The sequence below is a fragment of the Lasiodiplodia theobromae genome (genome assembly GCF_012971845.1).
Source record: "Lasiodiplodia theobromae strain AM2As chromosome Unknown scaffold_13, whole genome shotgun sequence".
Lineage (NCBI taxonomy): Eukaryota > Fungi > Ascomycota > Dothideomycetes > Botryosphaeriales > Botryosphaeriaceae > Lasiodiplodia > Lasiodiplodia theobromae.
In genome coordinates, this window is record NW_023336333.1 from 554,802 (window position 1) to 572,523 (window position 17,722).

At 56.0% G+C, this 17,722-nt stretch overlaps 4 protein-coding genes across 4 annotated transcripts; all 4 read right to left on the reverse strand.

Moving 5' to 3' along the window:
- Nucleotides 1-3,049: 3,049 nt before the first annotated feature.
- LTHEOB_4949 (uncharacterized protein) lies at nt 3,050-3,547 on the reverse strand (the record flags this gene model as incomplete). The annotated part of the gene is made up of 1 exon (XM_035514039.1): nt 3,050-3,547. The coding sequence occupies one exon, from the start codon at nt 3,545-3,547 to the stop codon at nt 3,050-3,052; it is 498 nt and encodes a 165-aa protein (XP_035374391.1).
- A 1,380-nt stretch (nt 3,548-4,927) lies between these two features.
- LTHEOB_4950 (Arginase-like protein) lies at nt 4,928-5,669 on the reverse strand (the record flags this gene model as incomplete). Its single annotated transcript, XM_035514041.1, has 3 exons — nt 4,928-5,034; nt 5,102-5,376; nt 5,500-5,669. 3 exons carry the CDS (start codon nt 5,667-5,669, stop codon nt 4,928-4,930), a joined length of 552 nt encoding a protein of 183 aa, XP_035374392.1.
- Nucleotides 5,670-6,874: 1,205 nt separating this feature from the next.
- Nucleotides 6,875-8,621, reverse strand: LTHEOB_4951 (Serine palmitoyl transferase subunit; the record flags this gene model as incomplete). Its single annotated transcript, XM_035514042.1, has 5 exons — nt 6,875-7,066; nt 7,125-7,616; nt 7,670-8,180; nt 8,234-8,334; nt 8,394-8,621. The coding sequence occupies 5 exons, from the start codon at nt 8,619-8,621 to the stop codon at nt 6,875-6,877; spliced, it is 1,524 nt and encodes a 507-aa protein (XP_035374393.1).
- A 506-nt stretch (nt 8,622-9,127) lies between these two features.
- LTHEOB_4952 (Glucan synthase) lies at nt 9,128-15,004 on the reverse strand (the record flags this gene model as incomplete). Its single annotated transcript, XM_035514043.1, has 3 exons — nt 9,128-9,446; nt 9,499-14,658; nt 14,727-15,004. 3 exons carry the CDS (start codon nt 15,002-15,004, stop codon nt 9,128-9,130), a joined length of 5,757 nt encoding a protein of 1,918 aa, XP_035374394.1.
- Between the last annotated feature and the right edge of the window lie 2,718 nt (nt 15,005-17,722).

Below are 17,722 nucleotides of genomic sequence, written 5' to 3' on the forward strand. Positions count from 1 at the left end.
GCCACAAGGCCGCGCAAACTCGATGCTAACGCGACCTTGCGCTGCCCGGCTTCGATCAAGGAAAGAGGCGGCGGTGCCCGGAATGCGGCTTTTGACGGAATCCCCTCGAAGCGCGTCAGGCCATCATCATCATGGTCGGGTGTTGAGGACAGCTGCTGTGGCGTCACCGCATCCTTGGCCCGCGCTGGCGCTCTCGCGCGACGAACTCACGGGCGGGCGGCGCTATCGAAGTTGGTGTTGCGCGTCCCGGCGGTAGCAAGTGCGATAAGGGTCAGCTTGCTTGTCTTCGCTGAGCTTGCTGGTTGAGCTTGGGTGCGGGTATCCTTGTCCAACTGCAAGGCAGGCGGCGGCGGTCTGGCGCATCGGCGATTCAAGATCGTCGCGCGTCTTCATCTCGTTTTCCGGCAAGCGCTCTCCACTCAGCCCAACCGCATATTGCAATTTTTAGGTCGGCACTTTGGCCCAGCCACCAGAGCTACCCTTCGTTTCAGGGAGCTTGCATGTGTCAGTGGCTCGTCGCTGTGGCTTGGCCTCGTTGATCAAAGAGCCGCCTGCTGCTCCTTTGTACTCTCTGCAGACCCTTTGTCCTCTGTTGCACCGCCGCCGTGCCTCCTGACCTCGTGAAGATCGTCGTGCAATACGAGCGTCGCCACCCTCCACGAGAAAGGCTTTCTCCGGCTCGAATTAGTCGGAGGCGGAGTCGGCTTTCGCGGCCCTTCATATACGGTCCTATGCGCCGGCCTAGGTGCTCACGCTACTACCCTGAGGCACTCCCTCCTCATTTAGATTTCATTTCTCCCTCGCGCCCGACTATCTCCAATCACGTCATCCAGTCGGCAGTAGCAGCATGAGACAGGACAGTCACAAGGCGAATCATCTCTCAATCCCAGAGATAAAAACGCACTTGGCTTTGCTTCCCCCATGCAAGCTTCGTGCGGTTTCAGTGTAACGTGGTCTAGCAACCTGCATCTCTCATGCAGCTGTGTCCGCACCGAGACGACACCGGGATTCACCCAATTGCCCTCTCCCGGCTGCTCCCTCTCATTCGTTGTCCGTTATCTACATGAGCAACGGCTGGTGCCCGTCGCTCCCCGAAATGAATCCTATACTACGGGAAGGATGCGATAGATAGGTTTCTCTTTTCCTTTTCTTGGTGAAGCTTCCACTGTCCGGTTTCTACCTTGTGTTCTGCCAAATTTGCCTTGTTCTACCGCACCTCTCGCCCCTTACCCTTCCCGATCCGTGAGAAACACGTAGCGCAAACACAGCGCAGAATTTTCTTCGATTCACTATCCTTCTCAGAAAAATAAAGAAAAAAGATCTGCAATGCATCAGAAATTAGTCAAGACTTTGTAGGCAGGTGTACATGCAGGGTTCGCAGGTACTTGTAACGTTACTCTTGTGTAACATTCAATCCGCCATCGCAGTCCGTTTCCCTTCAAACCGTCAGCCGCAGCAAATGGCTGAGTGGGTGGCTGCATAGCTTGATTGCGCAAGTAGTACCTACTGGCATCGCATTCCTCCTTACGCCGTCAGCAGGCGCACCATCTGGTTCTACATCACCATTTATCACAGCAGGCTGAGAGTATTCTACGGTCAATGATGATCTTCTCCCATCCTTGTTATTGTCCGTCCGTCGCTCCTGAGGAAGGAAATTTGAGAAAGGAGGCGGGCGAGCGGTGTAGGTGCGTTGGCCGTACCGTGGGTTGCGCGCGCTGATCGATTGACTCGATCTACGAATATCTTGACATTTGTGAACGCTGCTACAAGCAAACAGTGGTGGCAAAAAAGAGCACAGCTGCAGACCGGACTTTCTGCCACGCTACTTCGATCAACCTGTTTTTTCCTCGGTACACCCAGATCTTATATTTATGAGGAAGGTCCGCATGGCTATTATTATCACTCAACCCGCTTCTTATATCCGAATACGGTCTCTTTCATTCTTCTACTGCTTTGGCGAGCTTTAAGATCGACTCATTATTACTGGAGTCGTGGAGCTCGGTTAATCGCTTATCACGGAGTTGGCGGAGATACAGTGAGGAGTGACCAACTGTAGGGAATGGGACACTGGTGAATACCGCTGGGGTATCGTAGATTCTGCAAGATACAATCCTCGCTAGCAATGAAATTCTGCATACCACTCAGATGCCCGAATGAATATGCGCTGATACTACGCCCATGCTTCAAACACACCGTTCGCGGAGTCCTTTACATACTCTGTCAAACTGGTTACGGAAGTGGACAATTTCATTCTTGTCACATCAATGAAACTCGTCAGCGGGGCAGCATTCTACTGCCTGTCGAGGCAAGGAAGAATTTTGAATGCCATGAACTCACCACGATGTCTACACAGGCCCTCAGCAACCCTTTCACAAGGAGCGGCATTCGTGGGGGCTAGAGGCTATTATCCGGACGATACCTTCAACTGTCCATGACATGGGCGAAAAACAGGTCCACGTTAACCTTCGGCTGCAATATCCATCTGTACCATCCTATCACTAGATCCTGAGAGAAAAGTACCTTGTTAAAAAAAAAAAGCCGAACAGAGTAACAAACTTGACGGCAACTAGGAAAGATGAACAGTACAATAGGTGCGGTAGCATCCTTGGGTATCTATAACAAATGAAGAGGTAAGCCCCCCTAAGCTTTTAGCTATCATCGGGGTTTCCCACCCACCCGGGCTTTAGTAAAACTACTCAATGGCCAAGCAACCCAGACTCTGCCATGAGTGTATATCTACTCCAGAAAGGGGAAAGAGCAGATCAAACCCCAGACCCAGACCCCAGGGACTCCCCCACATCACTCTCTCCTCAGATACTCCTTAATCCTTCCATCAGCATCTCCTCCTCGTCCTCGATATCTATAATAGAGAACTCTGGGCCATACCGAGTAGTCCGGCTCGGGCTGTCGTATGTCAGGGCGTCGCGCCTCAGGTTGTCGCAATTCGAAAGGGAAGTGGATGCGGCCGGCGGTCCGGCGGTATCTCTCTTCCGCTGCTGCTGTTGCTTCCTTCTTTTTCTTCTCTTTTTCGACCATGCTCCTGGTTGTATCAGGCCCAGGGGGGTGTGGGAGGACGGTATAAACCCTCCTCGTCACTGTCTTCCTCCTCCTCCTCCTCGAACACCCACTCAACCTCTTCCATCCAATCCGCTTCGAAGCCGACGGGGGAAGTGGGATCGTCGAAGTCTCGGACGATATCCCAGGTCAACATTTCAGCGTCGTCGTCTTCGTCGTCGTCATAATCGTCTCCCTCTTCTGAAAAGTCCGCCCCCATAGGAACCACCACGTGACGGAGCCAGCAGTAGTCGTAGTGCCTGAGGCAGAATCCGGCGTGTCCCTGAACTGCAACGAACCGGCGGGGGACGAGCGCGGACTGCCATATCCCGTAGGCTTCGCCATTGGTGTCGCGGAAGGCGTGTGCGGTGAGCTGGGCTTCCTCGATGGTTTCGATGAAGCCGGTGGCGGGGTAGTAGTAGACGAGGTCGTCAGCGTCGTGGAACTCGTGGTCGTATGGGCATTTGTATGCAGGGTAATATTCGTCTGCCATTGTAGCGTTCGGGTTGAGGTGGTTGTTGGTTGGTAGCTCGGTAGTTCGGAATTGTTGAAGTGTTGTGGTGACTGTTTGGTTGTTGGTTGGCTGCTAGTGATGTTTGCCGGGTTGTCGTGCAGTGTTGGTGGATACGGGGTTGTTGAGAAGAGGAACAGGAATGGCTGGGGGCAGAGGCGAGCTTTTGTAGTGCAAGAATTTCATTTTAAACGGAATCGCTTCTGAAGTAGACGTAAGTGGCCCAAGGAACAAGGCTGGAGAATGGCATAGAATGATTTTCGCTGTGGGACAGCCATCGATTCTGCAGAATCTCGGGAGACGGGTCCAGGTTCCAGTCATTGTGACGGACCATTGGGTGAATTCCACGATATTCGCCTCTTCTGTTTACTCTTAGTTGAAACCATAATAGATTGACCCTCGAAGGGACACGCAACTACTAGAGACTATGTACACGTATACACTCAGAGGTCGGACTCAGCCCAATTAGGTATTCTATTCTGGGTGAATACTATATGCGGCTCTCCTTACTTCAACACCCCTTGATTGCTGTTAGTGAGCCACGAACAGGGTATATGTTCCAAGCCGCCTGCCGATATTATTATATAGATCATCCTGCGCACCTTTGATCTTTTACAAGAATCAGAGTTAGCAATTCATCGTCGCTGAAGCTTGTGCCGAAAGATATAGCGCCACAATTGTACGAAGGCGTGTTGGCGAGACTAATAATAGAGATGCCTTGTGACCGCTACGAGAAGGATGAGGCAAAATTTACTCCCATACTTAGAGATGGGACCTGCGGTTGAAGGCTGGCGCGAATTGATTTTCGTTCATGCTATGGGTAGTTGAAGCTATCGTCCGGATGATAATGTATTAAATTTTAATTCGACATTCTCGTCCGGGCGATAGCTTCATGTCCCGCTGCCTACGTTTGTATTGGAGGAACATGATGTGTCCTCCCATTTGAGATCTTGTTAGGGTTTGGACGGCGCTAAATTCTTCACGTAGCACCCGACAAAGATGACTCAAAGTGAACTAAACAATGGAAGAGCTATTCTTCGGCAATTCAAGTATATCATCCATCTATTTCAGCCGCCCCACGCGACCAGCCATGACCTTCCCTGGTTCTCATCCGTCACGTTCCCCCTCACAAAAAAAAAAAAAAAACAGAACGCCTCCCCCTTTCTTTTCCCTTCGCCCTTCACTCCGAAATATCGATGCAAGAAACCACAGACATCCATCGTACATCGTTCATCAAAAGGAGGAATCTGCGTCTCAAATATGAGAAACGGCAGAGAGTAATTGGATGCTAAACATCGACGAATAAGGCGAGAGAAATGAATTGTTTGCAAGAAATCGGAATGTATCGAACGGGCAGATGACTCAGTATTCGTACTGGTTCTGGTTGACCATGGACGCCATGACCATCATCCAGATCCAGAAAACGGTCCCGATGATCCAGAAAGCGAACATAGCCTGCCATTGCTGACCTGGGTTCCGCCAATTCATGTCAGACACAGCGCAAATTGATGGGGTCCAAGTGTCGAAAAGACTTACAGATGCTATTTTGTTCCAGCCAAGCCAGAGTGTTGACGCTGGGACCGAATTGTTCGTTGTTGTTTACGTACCGCTGGCACACGCCGTTGACATCCGACCCAGACCCGAAGAATTGGATGCCAGTTTCGATGATGCCGGTGAGGAACAAGACGAACAGGATGAAGCTGCCGATCATCATGACTCCTGGCATCAGGCGGCGATTCGCGATGAGGGCGATCTCGATGCCGATGAACACGACGGTCAAGCTGCCGACTGTGATGCCGAAAGGGAAGAGCCTATACAACCGTAAATCAGCAACCAGCTCTCTTCTTCTCCCTTTCCTTCTATCCGGAGCGAAAGCACCAGATTCGCTGCTCTCATTGCTCTCCGTAAACCCAGAGCGGGGAAGCAACACTCACCAAGGAATGCCCACGCGAAATCTCTGCTGAATGGTGATGAACATGGCATTGATACCGATCAGCGTGCCGGCCGTCGCCAGCATCATGATGGTCCAGAAGTTGAGCTGCGCATCCGGCCAATAGAACTTCTCGCGCACCACGACGGCGCGCGACATCACCGAGCGAGCCATATTGTCGTCTCCTCGTGCTCTTCACTCTCACTTTCCTTTGCCTCGTATTGTTTTCCCTTCCTGCGAACTCGCGAGCGCAATGCTTTATTCCCCCTTCCTCCCGACCTCTGACGCGCCGCCTTTTTATGTCACACAGCCCGTGCCCTGTTTGCGCGCGAAGCAGTCCCCGTCTCTCCACTTGCGCCTCGCCCGGCCTCGATTGGATGCCAATTGCTGCCTTTTTTCTGCCCGCAGAAGCAGAGTGTGCTGTCTGCGTCCCTCGTTTTGCTTGCAGTGCTGCTGCTCCTTAACCGTGCAGCAGCAGTGCGATTATTCGCGATAACGAATGCGCTCGGCCTCCGACCCGGAAAAAAAGGCGCTCTTTCGCGCTCGGGGAATATGGGTGGTGCGCGCGCGTTGTTAGCGGAATCGCGCGCGCCAAAATAGCGACGGATGTTGGCGGCAGTTGATTTGTCGCGATGGAATCATTCGATGTCGGTGGTGGTGCGGAAGCGCCGGGCGGGAGGCGTTGTATGTAGGCAAGGCTATAGGCAGCGGCAGTTAAGGCGGTTGGCTGGGTGTGCCCTGGAAGGTTGCCTCGGCTGCTGCCTTTTGGCCCAAGTTCATGCGAATGGTCGGGGAAGCGAGCGCGCAAGGAATTGGGGTGAGAGCAAGCTGTGCCTGCTGTCTTGGCCGTCGGTGTTGGAGCTGCTAATGGAGCTCCTGCCGGGCTGCGGAAGGATGCAGGAGAATCCGGGATTGAGCGAGACGGGAATTGCAGCAGTGAAACCGAAGGGAATACAAACACGGTGACGTAGAGGGCGGCGTGGTTCGCTGTAAAGGCTGGGAGACGTGGGCTATTGCTGGGCGGCAAGTGGTGGCTGGCGGTAGGCTGGGCAAGCAAGCAAGCAAGCAAGCTACCCTGCTCCATGAACCCCCACTGACCAAGGCCGCCCACCGGCTGCGAAAATACCGCCCGCCGAGTAAGACCCCCCTGCAATCGAGATTCGCATGCCGAAGCATGCATGATGCAGCATCTTCATCCGCCGGCCGTTGATGATTTGCTTGGTCGTCTCCGCAGCTCCGCGGCCAAGCTTTCGCCGATCACCCAACCTGCTGCCCCACCATGTGAACGAGCAATCCAACTCTATTAGCTATTACAATCCTTTATATCGGGCTAAATATACATTCAATACATCGTGCCTGGTAGGTTGCGGGTGGCAAACTCATCGCTTCTTCGTCATGACCTTGGTGACTGCGTGGCGGATGACGACGCCCGCCTTCTCGATCTCCTTCTTCGACAGCCCCGTCGTTACGCACACTTTGAGCGCCGGCTGCGGCAGCCATGCCTTTTCGCCCGATCCCACTGCTGCCGGCATCGCCTTCAGTCTCGTGATCAGCACCCCATTGGACAGACACTGCAGGAAACCGAGTTAGCTGAGATGCACACTGTCTCACCACACACACACCACATACCTCGTCGACAACTTCCTGGAGGAGGAACTCCTGGTCATCCTGGCTCAGGTTTCTCGAGATGACCACTTCCGGCTTCAGCCCCAGCAGCATCATCGGGTTCTCCGGCGCGCTCGAGCACAAGACCCAGTCGCTGCGCGGGTCGAGCTGTGCCCGCATCGACTTGATGTTCTCCCGCAGCTGCACAAGCACCTCCGGGTGCTCCTGCAGAATGCTGATCGTCTCGCTGGCTGTCGTCGACAAGACTGCCGGCAGCGCGGCTGAGAACGTATACGCCGCCGCCGAGATGCGCTGGTGCTCCACCACCTCGTCCGATCCCGCGCAGAACCCGCCGCCCGCGCACAGCGGACCCGCGAGCGAGCCAATGATCATGTCCACCTCGGTTGCGTCCACATTCTGCGCTTCCGTAAGGCCACGACCCGTGCGGCCGAGCACGCCGTACGACCACGTCTCGTCGAGGATCAAGCGGAACTTGTACTTGAGCTTCAGCTCGATCTGCAGCATAATTAGCAATGTGCACTCTTGACGGCGGGATTGCAACGCCATACCAGCTTGGGTAGGTCAGCCATGTCTCCGAAGTTTTCGAACAACCCCTCCGTGATGATGAACCGTCTCGTGAGCGGCTTGCGCGCCTGTTCCTTGACCGTCTTGGCAAGCACCTTCTCCAAGTCTTCCATGTCATTGTGCTCGAACCAGCGAACCGTGCTGCGCGAGATCTGGATGCCTTTCCGAATCGCAAAGTTGACGCCCTTGTCCGCCACGATAATGTCACCACGCTTGGAGAACGCGGGGATGACACTCGAGATTGTCGAGAAAGCCTGCGCGTAGACGATGCATGCCGGCACTCCCAAGTGCGCTGCGATGTCCGCCTCCGTCTTCATATGCACGTCCTGTGTCCCGTAAAAGCCGGGCGGTCCGCATGGCCCAACTCCGTACGTACGAAGCGTCGTGACAGCCTTCTCCTTGAGCGTTTCGTTGGCGAGGAAGTTGTAAAAATTGTACGAGGCGAGGTTCGTGACCGTCCGGCCGTTCGACAGCTTGGTCTTGGGTCCTGAAGGCCTGGAGGAAGGCAGGTAAGCACCAAATCGCTCCAAGGGCATGTGTCAACGTACCCGACGATTACCGGTCGCTTCTCATTCTCGAGTTCCTCAAGTGCGGTTTGCGGCGCTACCAGGGGTTCCGGGGACCAGTCCTCAACCAGCTCGTCGATTTCCTACCCAATTCTCCGGTCAATTCCACCTGGCTGCATTCTTTGCGGGAGAGAGCACGTACATCTTCCGTCAGGACAACCTTCTGCTTCTGCGTCGAGTACTTGGGCGCAAGGAGGTAGCGGACCGCGAACAGAAACAAGAAGAGCTCGACGGCGGATCGCACCGGGTCGTTCTGATAGGACGACTTGATGTATCGTAGGATGATGGCAGAACCCGGGAGCCTGTGGAACTGCGTCTGCGCGTCGCTGATCAGCCCGAGGGCCGACTGCTGTAGCTCGTGTAAATCCATAGTTCGCGGTCGTTGGTGTGAACGTCAGCAGTGGATCGGTGAGCAATTTACTCAGGGAGTCAGGTACCACGCGCCGCGCCCGCGCCCTTATCAGCCGCGCACGTGACGCATTGGACCCTTCCATGGCTCCATTCGAGCGGTGGCCTCAGCCCACTCACGGCTGCTTTATTACACGCAATTCACAGAACATCGATCAAGCAACCCAACAGCATAACTTCACTATCTAAAATAAAACCTTAAGCCAAATCCGCTCCCTATGCTTTGTTGTTATGTGCAAAGCGTTCTGCCTTGCAAAGGCCGAACCATTGAAGAAGAAAAGAGTGTTTCTATCCCAGCTGGGCCGCCTAACTTTGTAAGGAAATGCATAATTGCCAAAGCAGAAGATTACAGTCATTACGTTAGCTGTGATGCAGCGTCATGCTTCGAATTGTTGTACAGGAGGGGGCGTCGCTGAAAACTGAAAAGCGCCACCGCGAAAATGCATTTCCAAAACGTGTCGAAACCGCTTAGTACGCACGCGCAAGCATGAGACGCTTGGCCGTCGACGCTGCCGTCGAATCGGCACCCGTGGCGGCCGCGCCACCAGCGGCGCCGGTACCCGTCTCCGAAGTGCCCTTGGTATCGTTGTTGTTGATGCCCGTCGGCTGGATCAGCTCCATAGGAAGCGAAGGCAGCGACGTGAGGAACTTGCTGGCCACCAACGGACCCGCGATGAGCAGGACGAAGACCAAGAGCAGGAAGAAGTAGAGGATCGAGTAGCGGATGACACGGCGCTTGCGAAGCTTGGTCTGCTTCAGCGAGTAGATGGGCGGGCGGATTTGACGGCTGCGAATTCGTTAGCATGAGCAGTTGGAACACGGCTCGGAGTGTAACATACCTGGGGCGCAGCCAGAAGAGCATAATCGAGTGCAGCTTGTCGACGTACGGAATGCAGAGAGCCGGCAGCATGATGAAAAGCAGGAGGTGGCCGAGACAGAAGTCACCGGCGAACATGCCCAACTCCGTGATCTTGCAGAGGAACTCACGACCAGGCTGCGACAGAGTGTGCCAGCCCATGGTGTACCACTTACCAGTCCACCAGGCGATGTTGGCAGTGTCCGACTTGAATTCACGAGTGAGCGCAAGTGCGATGACGAGCTTGTAGAACCAGCGCTGGATGGCTGCCATGGCGATGAGTCCAGAGAGAGCCTTGGAGAAGCTCCAGCCCTCCAAGAAGAACATCACCTCGAAGAAGATGATGATGCCAATGACAGCAATCGCGTGGGCGATGGCAGCCAGAACCGCACCAAACTTCTTGCAGCACATGCTGAAGATCGGACCCATACAGCAGGCCATGCCGAAGAACATACCAGCAACACCAGCATTGAGGGCAACGGGGCCGAAGGCGCACAGGCAAAGACGGATGATCGAGTTGGTAGCCTTGAGCGTCTTGTCGTCGTTGTCCGGCGCGTCCTGGACACCCGTCTGGGCGTTGATGAAGAGGTAAGGAATACCGGTGATGAGGACCAGGACCAGAGGGCCGATGATCTCGCTCCAGAAGATGTTCGTGAACTTGGCACGGGGAATGTCGCCAGACAGCTTCGAGGACGGGTCGCCGAGAGCCTTCCTCTTGAAACCGGTGATACGGGTTCTGGACAGACGGCAGTAGCCGATCCAAGACGCGCTGTGCGAACGGGTGTTGCCACGGGACAGCCACCTGAGGTACTCGCGATAGTCGATGAAGAAGTCGTCCCAGGAGAACTGGTGGGGGTTGAAGATGAACGGCGAAATGCAGAGCGCGAGCAGGGAGACCCAGAAGTAAATGCACCATGCGTCCCAAATTGTCATCGTGGCGAACAGAAGCATCATCAAAGACCTAGCGCCCAGGTAGATGGATGGACCCGCAAATCTGGAGTACAGAATACCGAAGGGAATACGCGCAGTGGCGAAACCACGACCGGTACCGATGTAACGGGCACCACCGAACGACAAGTTGGAGTACAGAGCGTTGGCGTAAATCTGACAGACGAAGACCTCGAACATGGGCGAGAGCGACGAGAAATGCTTCGCCAGACGAGTAGCCGCACGCCAAGCACCACGCTCCGTAAGCTCCTGGACGGTAAGAGGAATGAAGGCAATGATAATGACGATGAAAATGGAGACGACGCAACGGGTGACCCAGTCGAAGATGGGCTCGAGGTTGGCGCAACCGGTGGGGTAGAGCGGGTCCGTGATGGGCTTGTTCTTGTCGTACTTGCAGACGATCGTCTCGTGGTTCAGAGCACCCAAGTGAAGGACCGTGAACATGAAGAACTGCACCGACAACATAATGAACAAGTTGTTGATGTGGAAACCCGGGTGAGCGTAGTAGAACGAGAGGAAGCGGTCGAGAGGCAGTTGAGTTCCCAAGTAGTAGTACTCGCGAGAAAGCATCTGCTCACCCATACCAGTACCAATCTTGGTGGTGAAGTTGAGAATGGAACCAAAACCCAAATCACGACCCTTACCGCACTGGTAGTACTCGCAATGCTTGATCCTACCACCACGGAGAAGAGCACGCATACCGGCGTAAATATCCTCGTTCAGGTGAAGACCCTTTTGAGCGTTCGAGACACCGCCACGAGTACACATGAAGATACCGTTCAGGAAATCGGGGTGACCATAATGGAGCTTGCCACCGATCTGAGCCAACGTACGAGCGAACATAGTACCGAACGTCTGTTCCTTTCCGGCAGCGACGTCACCAAGAATACCGATGTTCTCAGAGAAAATGTACTCGCGAGCACCAAGAATGGCAACGGGGTCGAAGTTCGTGGGAGGAAGACCGGGAGTGTAAGGCGAAACGTTGTCGGTGGTCATCTCCTCGAACTCGGCCAAGACGCTACGGATCTTCAGACACTCCTCCAGGTAGTTGTCCTGGTTAGCGTCGACCAGCTGGATGTACTCGCCACGGTAGAAGATGACAGCGTGGTTCTGGTTGTCGGACTTGCCGTCACCGAGAATGGGGTTACCAGAGAGCTGAACCCTGAACTTGGGACGACGCATGTTGTTCTCCATCATTTCGCAGTGACCATCGATAAGAGCGGAGTAGAGGCGGGGATCCTCGCCCTCGTTCGCCGGCGGCTCCTCGTCAAGGTAGGCAATCTGAAGATCGGGGTAAGCACGGAGAAGGAACTCAGTGTTCTCGCGCTCTTCCTTGGTGAACTTGGCGTAACGCTGCATGGACACGCAGATCTTGTACTTGCGGCGAGCCATACGCTCGAGCTCACGCTCAAGCTTGTCGGAGTTGCCACCGAACATCTGGACGACCTCGGGGTTCTCAACACGGTAGAGGAGCTTGATCGCACGGCTGTAGTTCATGAAACCGGAGATCGTACGGTACAGAGTCTGCGAACGAAGGGAAGCCCAGATACGCGTACGGAGAGTGTACTCAGGAGCTGCCGACTTGAAACCAATGCAGTAGAAGGGAAGGTCATCGATCTTGGCCTTCTGGGTGTCCTTCTCGGCCTTCTCGGGATCGCCGTTGAACTGAGAGGTCTCGTCCGCCAGAATCTTGGTGTCCTTGACGAAGCAGTCCCACTCAACCGGGTGCAGCTGCTTGAGGTATTCCAGAAGAGTAACACGGGAGTACGGCTCGTCCTCGCGAATAATTTCCCTGAGAGAAAGAAGAATCTTCTCACCGTAGTGGGGAATCATAACGGTGAAGGTCGGCATGTTATCGACGGGAAGAGGCTCAGGGATGGGAGTGGACAGCGACTGCGCGAAGAACGAAATACGGCGCTCGGCCTCGCTCTGAGCGGGGAAGAACTCGGTCTTGAAAGAATGATCTTCTTGCGAGACGAAGAAAGTGGGCGCACGCAGAGTCCTCTTGCCTTCCTGCTCCGAGGGAACCTGGTGGTAAAGCAGCTTCTGGACATGGTCAATGGCGAGCAGGTGCTCACGGTACATGGAGATGACGATGGCGTTCCAGATCTGCGAGATCAGGACCTTGGGCTTATACTTGATCTCCATGTCAGTCGTGGCCAGGACCTTGGAGTAAATACGCTTCGGAAGACGAGAGAAGATGTTCCTCCAAGGCGTCCAGATGGAGATACCGAGGTAGAAAGACCTGGCGACGGAGAACAACATGTTCCAAATGATGTACCAAAGGTAAGTATCCAAGAAGAACAGGCAAAGATCCGTGAAGAACATCAGACCGAGCAGAATCTGCGGCTGCTTCTTGCAGAGGATATCCGCCTGAGATCCCAAAAGCTGGTCACCAAGACAGTTGTTGATCTTCATGGTGGAGAGCACACGGATGGGATCTCTGAACGAGAGCGTCAAGAAGAAGTACGACTCCGAAAGCTTGGCGCCAAAGACGACAACCCACAGGCCGTAAGACATCCACATGTCGTTACCTTGAAGACGGGGGTAGCTAGCCGTGAAGGTTGCGCTGGCGACGTATTGGCGGGAGTTCTTCCTCAGGTAGCTTCCGAAAAGACCACCGAGCGGCATGAAGGAGAAGAAGAACAGCGTAACCAGGGCGATCAGGAATTGGACGATACCCAGGACAAGAGCGATCTTGCCCTTCTGGTTGATACCGAAAATGTAAACCGCAGGACCGATGTTGAGGACGAAGACACCGAGCAGGAAGAGCAGACGCTTGGTAAGATGCTGCGCACCAGCCCACTTACGAGGGACATAAGCCCACTCGCAGAGAGTAGCTCCAATCATGATAAGAGATGCGAGAGTACCACCGAGAGCGACCGCAGACCACTGAGCAGCGGGGTTGGGCTTGTTGTTCAGCTGCTGCTGGTAGTTCTTGGTGTAGAAAGTCGGAGAGTTGTAAGCCGTGTAGAACCAGAAAATCGTCAAGTGGATGACCCAGATACGGTTGAAGTTGGTGAGCAAGTGCCACCAAGAACGGGTCTCTCTGTAAGTCTTGAAAAAGACCTTCTTCCAGTTGACGTCCTTGAGCTTCTCGTAGCGCTCCCCGGGAGGAAGATCGACCAGACGAGACTTGTCCTCGAGCACGATACGCTCAATACCCTCAGGGTACCAGAAAAGCTGGTTCATGTCGTCGTAACCGATGATCTGAGCGTGATCACGCTCACGACGCACGTACTTGCCATCCTGGATTTCGTAACCCTGGTCTCTGCAGTAAGTGTACAGGGGCGTGATGATGGTGTTGAGGTAAGTGAACTCCTCAACAGGCTCCACACGGTTCTGGCAGGCAGGCGAGTTGTAGTAATCGTCGCAGCACTTGAAGATGAAGCAGATGATCTCGGGCATCAGGCGGACCTGGTTAGCCTCACCCCAGCAGAGGAGGTAGAGAGCAATCTGTCTCGCACGGTCGTGCTGGGACATCTTGTTCATCCTGCTCTTCCACCGGTACTCGGCAGCTTCCAAGCTGTTGTCACCCTCGTAGGCTTCAAGGGCCGCGTCCTCGTTCCCGGGGTCTTGGCTGGCCTTCTTCTGAGCTGCCTTGCGGGCCTTGCGGGTTTTCCGGCTTCCACCGGAAAGCTTCATGTTCGCAAAACCGACCGCATCGTCCATATCGAGATGCGCGGCGAAGTACCAGCGGCGGTAGTTCGCGTTGTCACCTCCAATGTAGTCGGCGTGGAGCGAGAGCAGAGCCTGGTTAGGGCTCATGCGGGAGGCACGGGAATCGAGCTGTGTCATGAGATGGTCGTACATGTTACGCATGCTGTCCCTCTGGAAACCAAACTTGGCCGTCAAATCCATGAAGATGTCCTCGATTTCCTCCTTCGAAAGCGGGATCTGAGCGTCGGCGCTCCAGGCGGGGTAGGGTTCGCGCGAGCGTTGGCCGGCGGGGAGGGCGTTCGTGTAGTCCATGCCGTAGATCGGGGTCGAGGCGCCAGAACTGCGGTTGCCGCCGTACGAAACCTGTGAAGACGGAGGGCGGTATCCACGGCCACCTTCGGCATAGCTGTCGTAACGTCCATCAGCCCGGCCGTAATAGTCCATATCCGCAGCCCGGGCCATATCGGACCTCATAGTGAAATCGCTGAATGTCTCTGAATCATCCTCGGAACCACCGGGGCCGCGGGGGCGCGCACTGTAGCATCGTTAGCAATTGGGCTTCTTAGGGGGGGGGAGTGTCTTCTCTGTGAGACCAACGCGTACCCTCCTTGACCCTGCTGGTCGTAGTATTGGTCGTTGTAGTACTCGTCCTGGTAGCCTTGGCCGCTCTGGTCGTAGTAACCGTCTTGCGCGTACTGGCCGCCGTGGCCGTCCTGGTCATAGTAGCCATCCTGGTCGTAATAGGAGTCGCCGTGCTGGCCGTAGCCACCGTGGCCTTGGTTGTCGTAGTAGCCCTGTTGATCATCTTGATAGTAGCCATCCTGGCCTTGATGGCCGTAGCCATCGTCGTAATGGCCTCCTCCCTGCGGATGTCCCGACATCCTGAAGACCGTTACGAAGCACTGCGGCGGTCAGGGAAACGTCCCAGAGTGGATGCGGGACAAGTCAAAGCGGGGCAAGCGTACCTCAAGCTATTGGGCCTCAATGCAATCTGAAGCGACAGCACTACGTCCAGGGAGTCGGGTTTATGTTGGGGTTGCGACCGGAGCGTCGGGGAGAGCGAGTGGCAGGATTGTTGTGGACAACGAACGGGATATCCGATCGTCTGCGGGACCGACGTTAGCGGGAGCTTGTTGCCCCGGTAGGGAGAGCCCGATACCGTGGAGGTTGGAGAGGCTGGCGATGGGGGTAACGCACCTATTACTGTATTGGAGGGGGCTGTAACCTTGGAACAGGAAACACCGCTAACACGCAAGTGAAGGTGGGCTGCTGAACGTCGGCACGTCGCTCTGGGAAACGGCGAGGCGGCGTCAGCAGGGCTGCGGTGTGGGATTGAACGAGAGTCGATGACGGAGGAGTACTGGTAAAGGGTGTCGCTGTTGCTGTGTCGACAGACGCGCGGCCAGGTGCAAGCCCGCAACTTGGCGATGTGATTGGCGGGTGATAAGTGTGGCCGGTTCGCGCTGCTAGCGGTCGTCGCAGCTGCGCAACTGGCGTCCTCGGGGTCCCGCGCGAGACGTAGCAGACGGCGGGGCGTCGACGACGGAGTCCGGACCGTGGCGAGTGGGTGTGAGAGAACGAATGTGAGGTGACGGTGGTCGGTACAAGAGAGAAAGGGAAAAGGGGATCTGGAATGGGCAACACTTTTGAGGCAGCGGGCGGCGGCTGTCAGGCCTGCGCACGGGGCGTGCCTGCCTCGCTGGGCCGGGCGAGCGCGGGTGGGTACGGCGACAGGGATTGAAGCAAGCACGGCAAGCCGCCCTAACGCCCGCCGCGCGCGCTGGCGAATCGTCGCACGACGGCAGCGAATCGGTCTATCAGATTGCCTGCGCGAAAGCCTGCGCGACGTGCGGTGCTCCCAGGCACCGTCGCCGGCCGCTTTCCTGCTCTGCAGCGCGATAGGGGCCAAGCTGCGGGCGCGCCTGGGATCCTCAGCAGGGACGCGCCCACGTCGCGCGCTCTCGCCGCGTCGCATGCGATGGGATCACCAGCGCTTCCCCGCCGCTGCGCATCCAGCGATAGGGCCGCCGAACCCATAGCGATTTTCAGCGATTTTCCGCGAGGTGGCGAACTGCAATCGGCGCCGCACCGTTCTAAAAATGTTCCAAATATGCACCACGCTGCGATCTGCCGGGAAAGCGACGCTTCCATGATTCCCTCCCGGCGCCCAGCGCCATTCCTTTTCGCGCGCACTGCAGGGCTGTCGAATCGCTGATGCTCCCACCATGGCAGCGGCCGTTTTCCACTACCCGCTGCCCGCCCGCCGCATCCGCTGCGCCTTCTGCGCCATTTTCTACCTCCTGAGATGTCGCAGCGGGGCGCCTCCAGGAGGCGGCGTGCGACGTCACTCCTGGCCACCAGCACGGAGCAGCCGTCTCGATCTAAATTTCCCAGAAATCCTATCGGCCGCCCGCCGCGGCGCGCTCTGCCAAATTTGCGAACGGCGAGCGAGCGATAAGGAGGCAACTTATCGCCGGATGATGAAGTGGCGGTACGCTTGCGTGGAACCCCTGTCTCTCTCGAAACGTTTGTCTCACACTGGCACGTCCGGCTGCGCTGAGTTCCGAGCGAAAAGGGGCTACCTACGCCGTTGGCGGCTTTACATAAGGCCAGCCTCACAGGCCAATTGAGCGGTGTTCGAGAGCGCCGTTGAGGCTCTCGATGGCTTTTTTATTCACAAGGGCTCGCTCGCCAGCTGCTGCATTCCTGATGTAAATCCGCAAGCGCCGGTCTCCTCTGACCGCCTCTTCAACACCAACGCCACGACCTCGCGGAAGCTGCTTACCAACACTGACCTGCCCGTCCTTCATTTCCCAGCCTGGCAGCCGGCAGGGTGTAGGTGTCTTGGGTTTAGCATGAACGGTATCGGTCGTCTTCATGCTCGCAGGCCTGTTTCGTGTCACAGGCTGCGGCGGCATCTGGCGGGAGTTGGCGGGAGGCGACGGCAGTCGAAGGAGTTCGGAAGCAGCTGATGGAGCAATACTTATGGCTAGCCTGCCGTGCCTCTTCGCGCTGGCAGGTTCGTATTCAGGCGCGGCGTTATTGGGTGCTTGCCGGGGAAAGGGCGGGCGTCATAGGGAGGCCGGGGGGACGAAACCGCAGGCTCGGGCGCCAGTGTCCGAGCAAATCAGCCCGGATATTAGACGGGCACGCGAGTGGACCGAGTGCACATCGCATTTTCACGCCATTTGCTGGGGCGTCTCTGCTCGTATTGTGCTGGGCGTGTGTGGCAGTGCCGGGATTGGACTGGCTTGGGGCAGTGCTCGCGCTGGGCTGGGGAAATGACACACGGCGGCGACGACGGGCGCCGGGGATCGGGCGGGTGGCCATCAGCGCGACCCGCTCTGCGCGTGAGAAAATTGAGCTGGCAGGCTGCTTGCGTCGGGTCGCCGTCAGCAGTGGATACGCAGTGGATGCGCTCCAGCCTGATTTGCGGCGTGGAACAAGGCCGTCGAAAGCTTCCAGCAGCTCGATTGCGCGTCCAAGACAACGTACGGGCTGAGCGCCCGCTCCACTTAGCTCGTTTCGGTCATTTAGCATGGGCGGCAGGGTGCACAAAGTGCGGGTCCCCTGAAGGCAACTCCTCGCTGTTCTTCAAC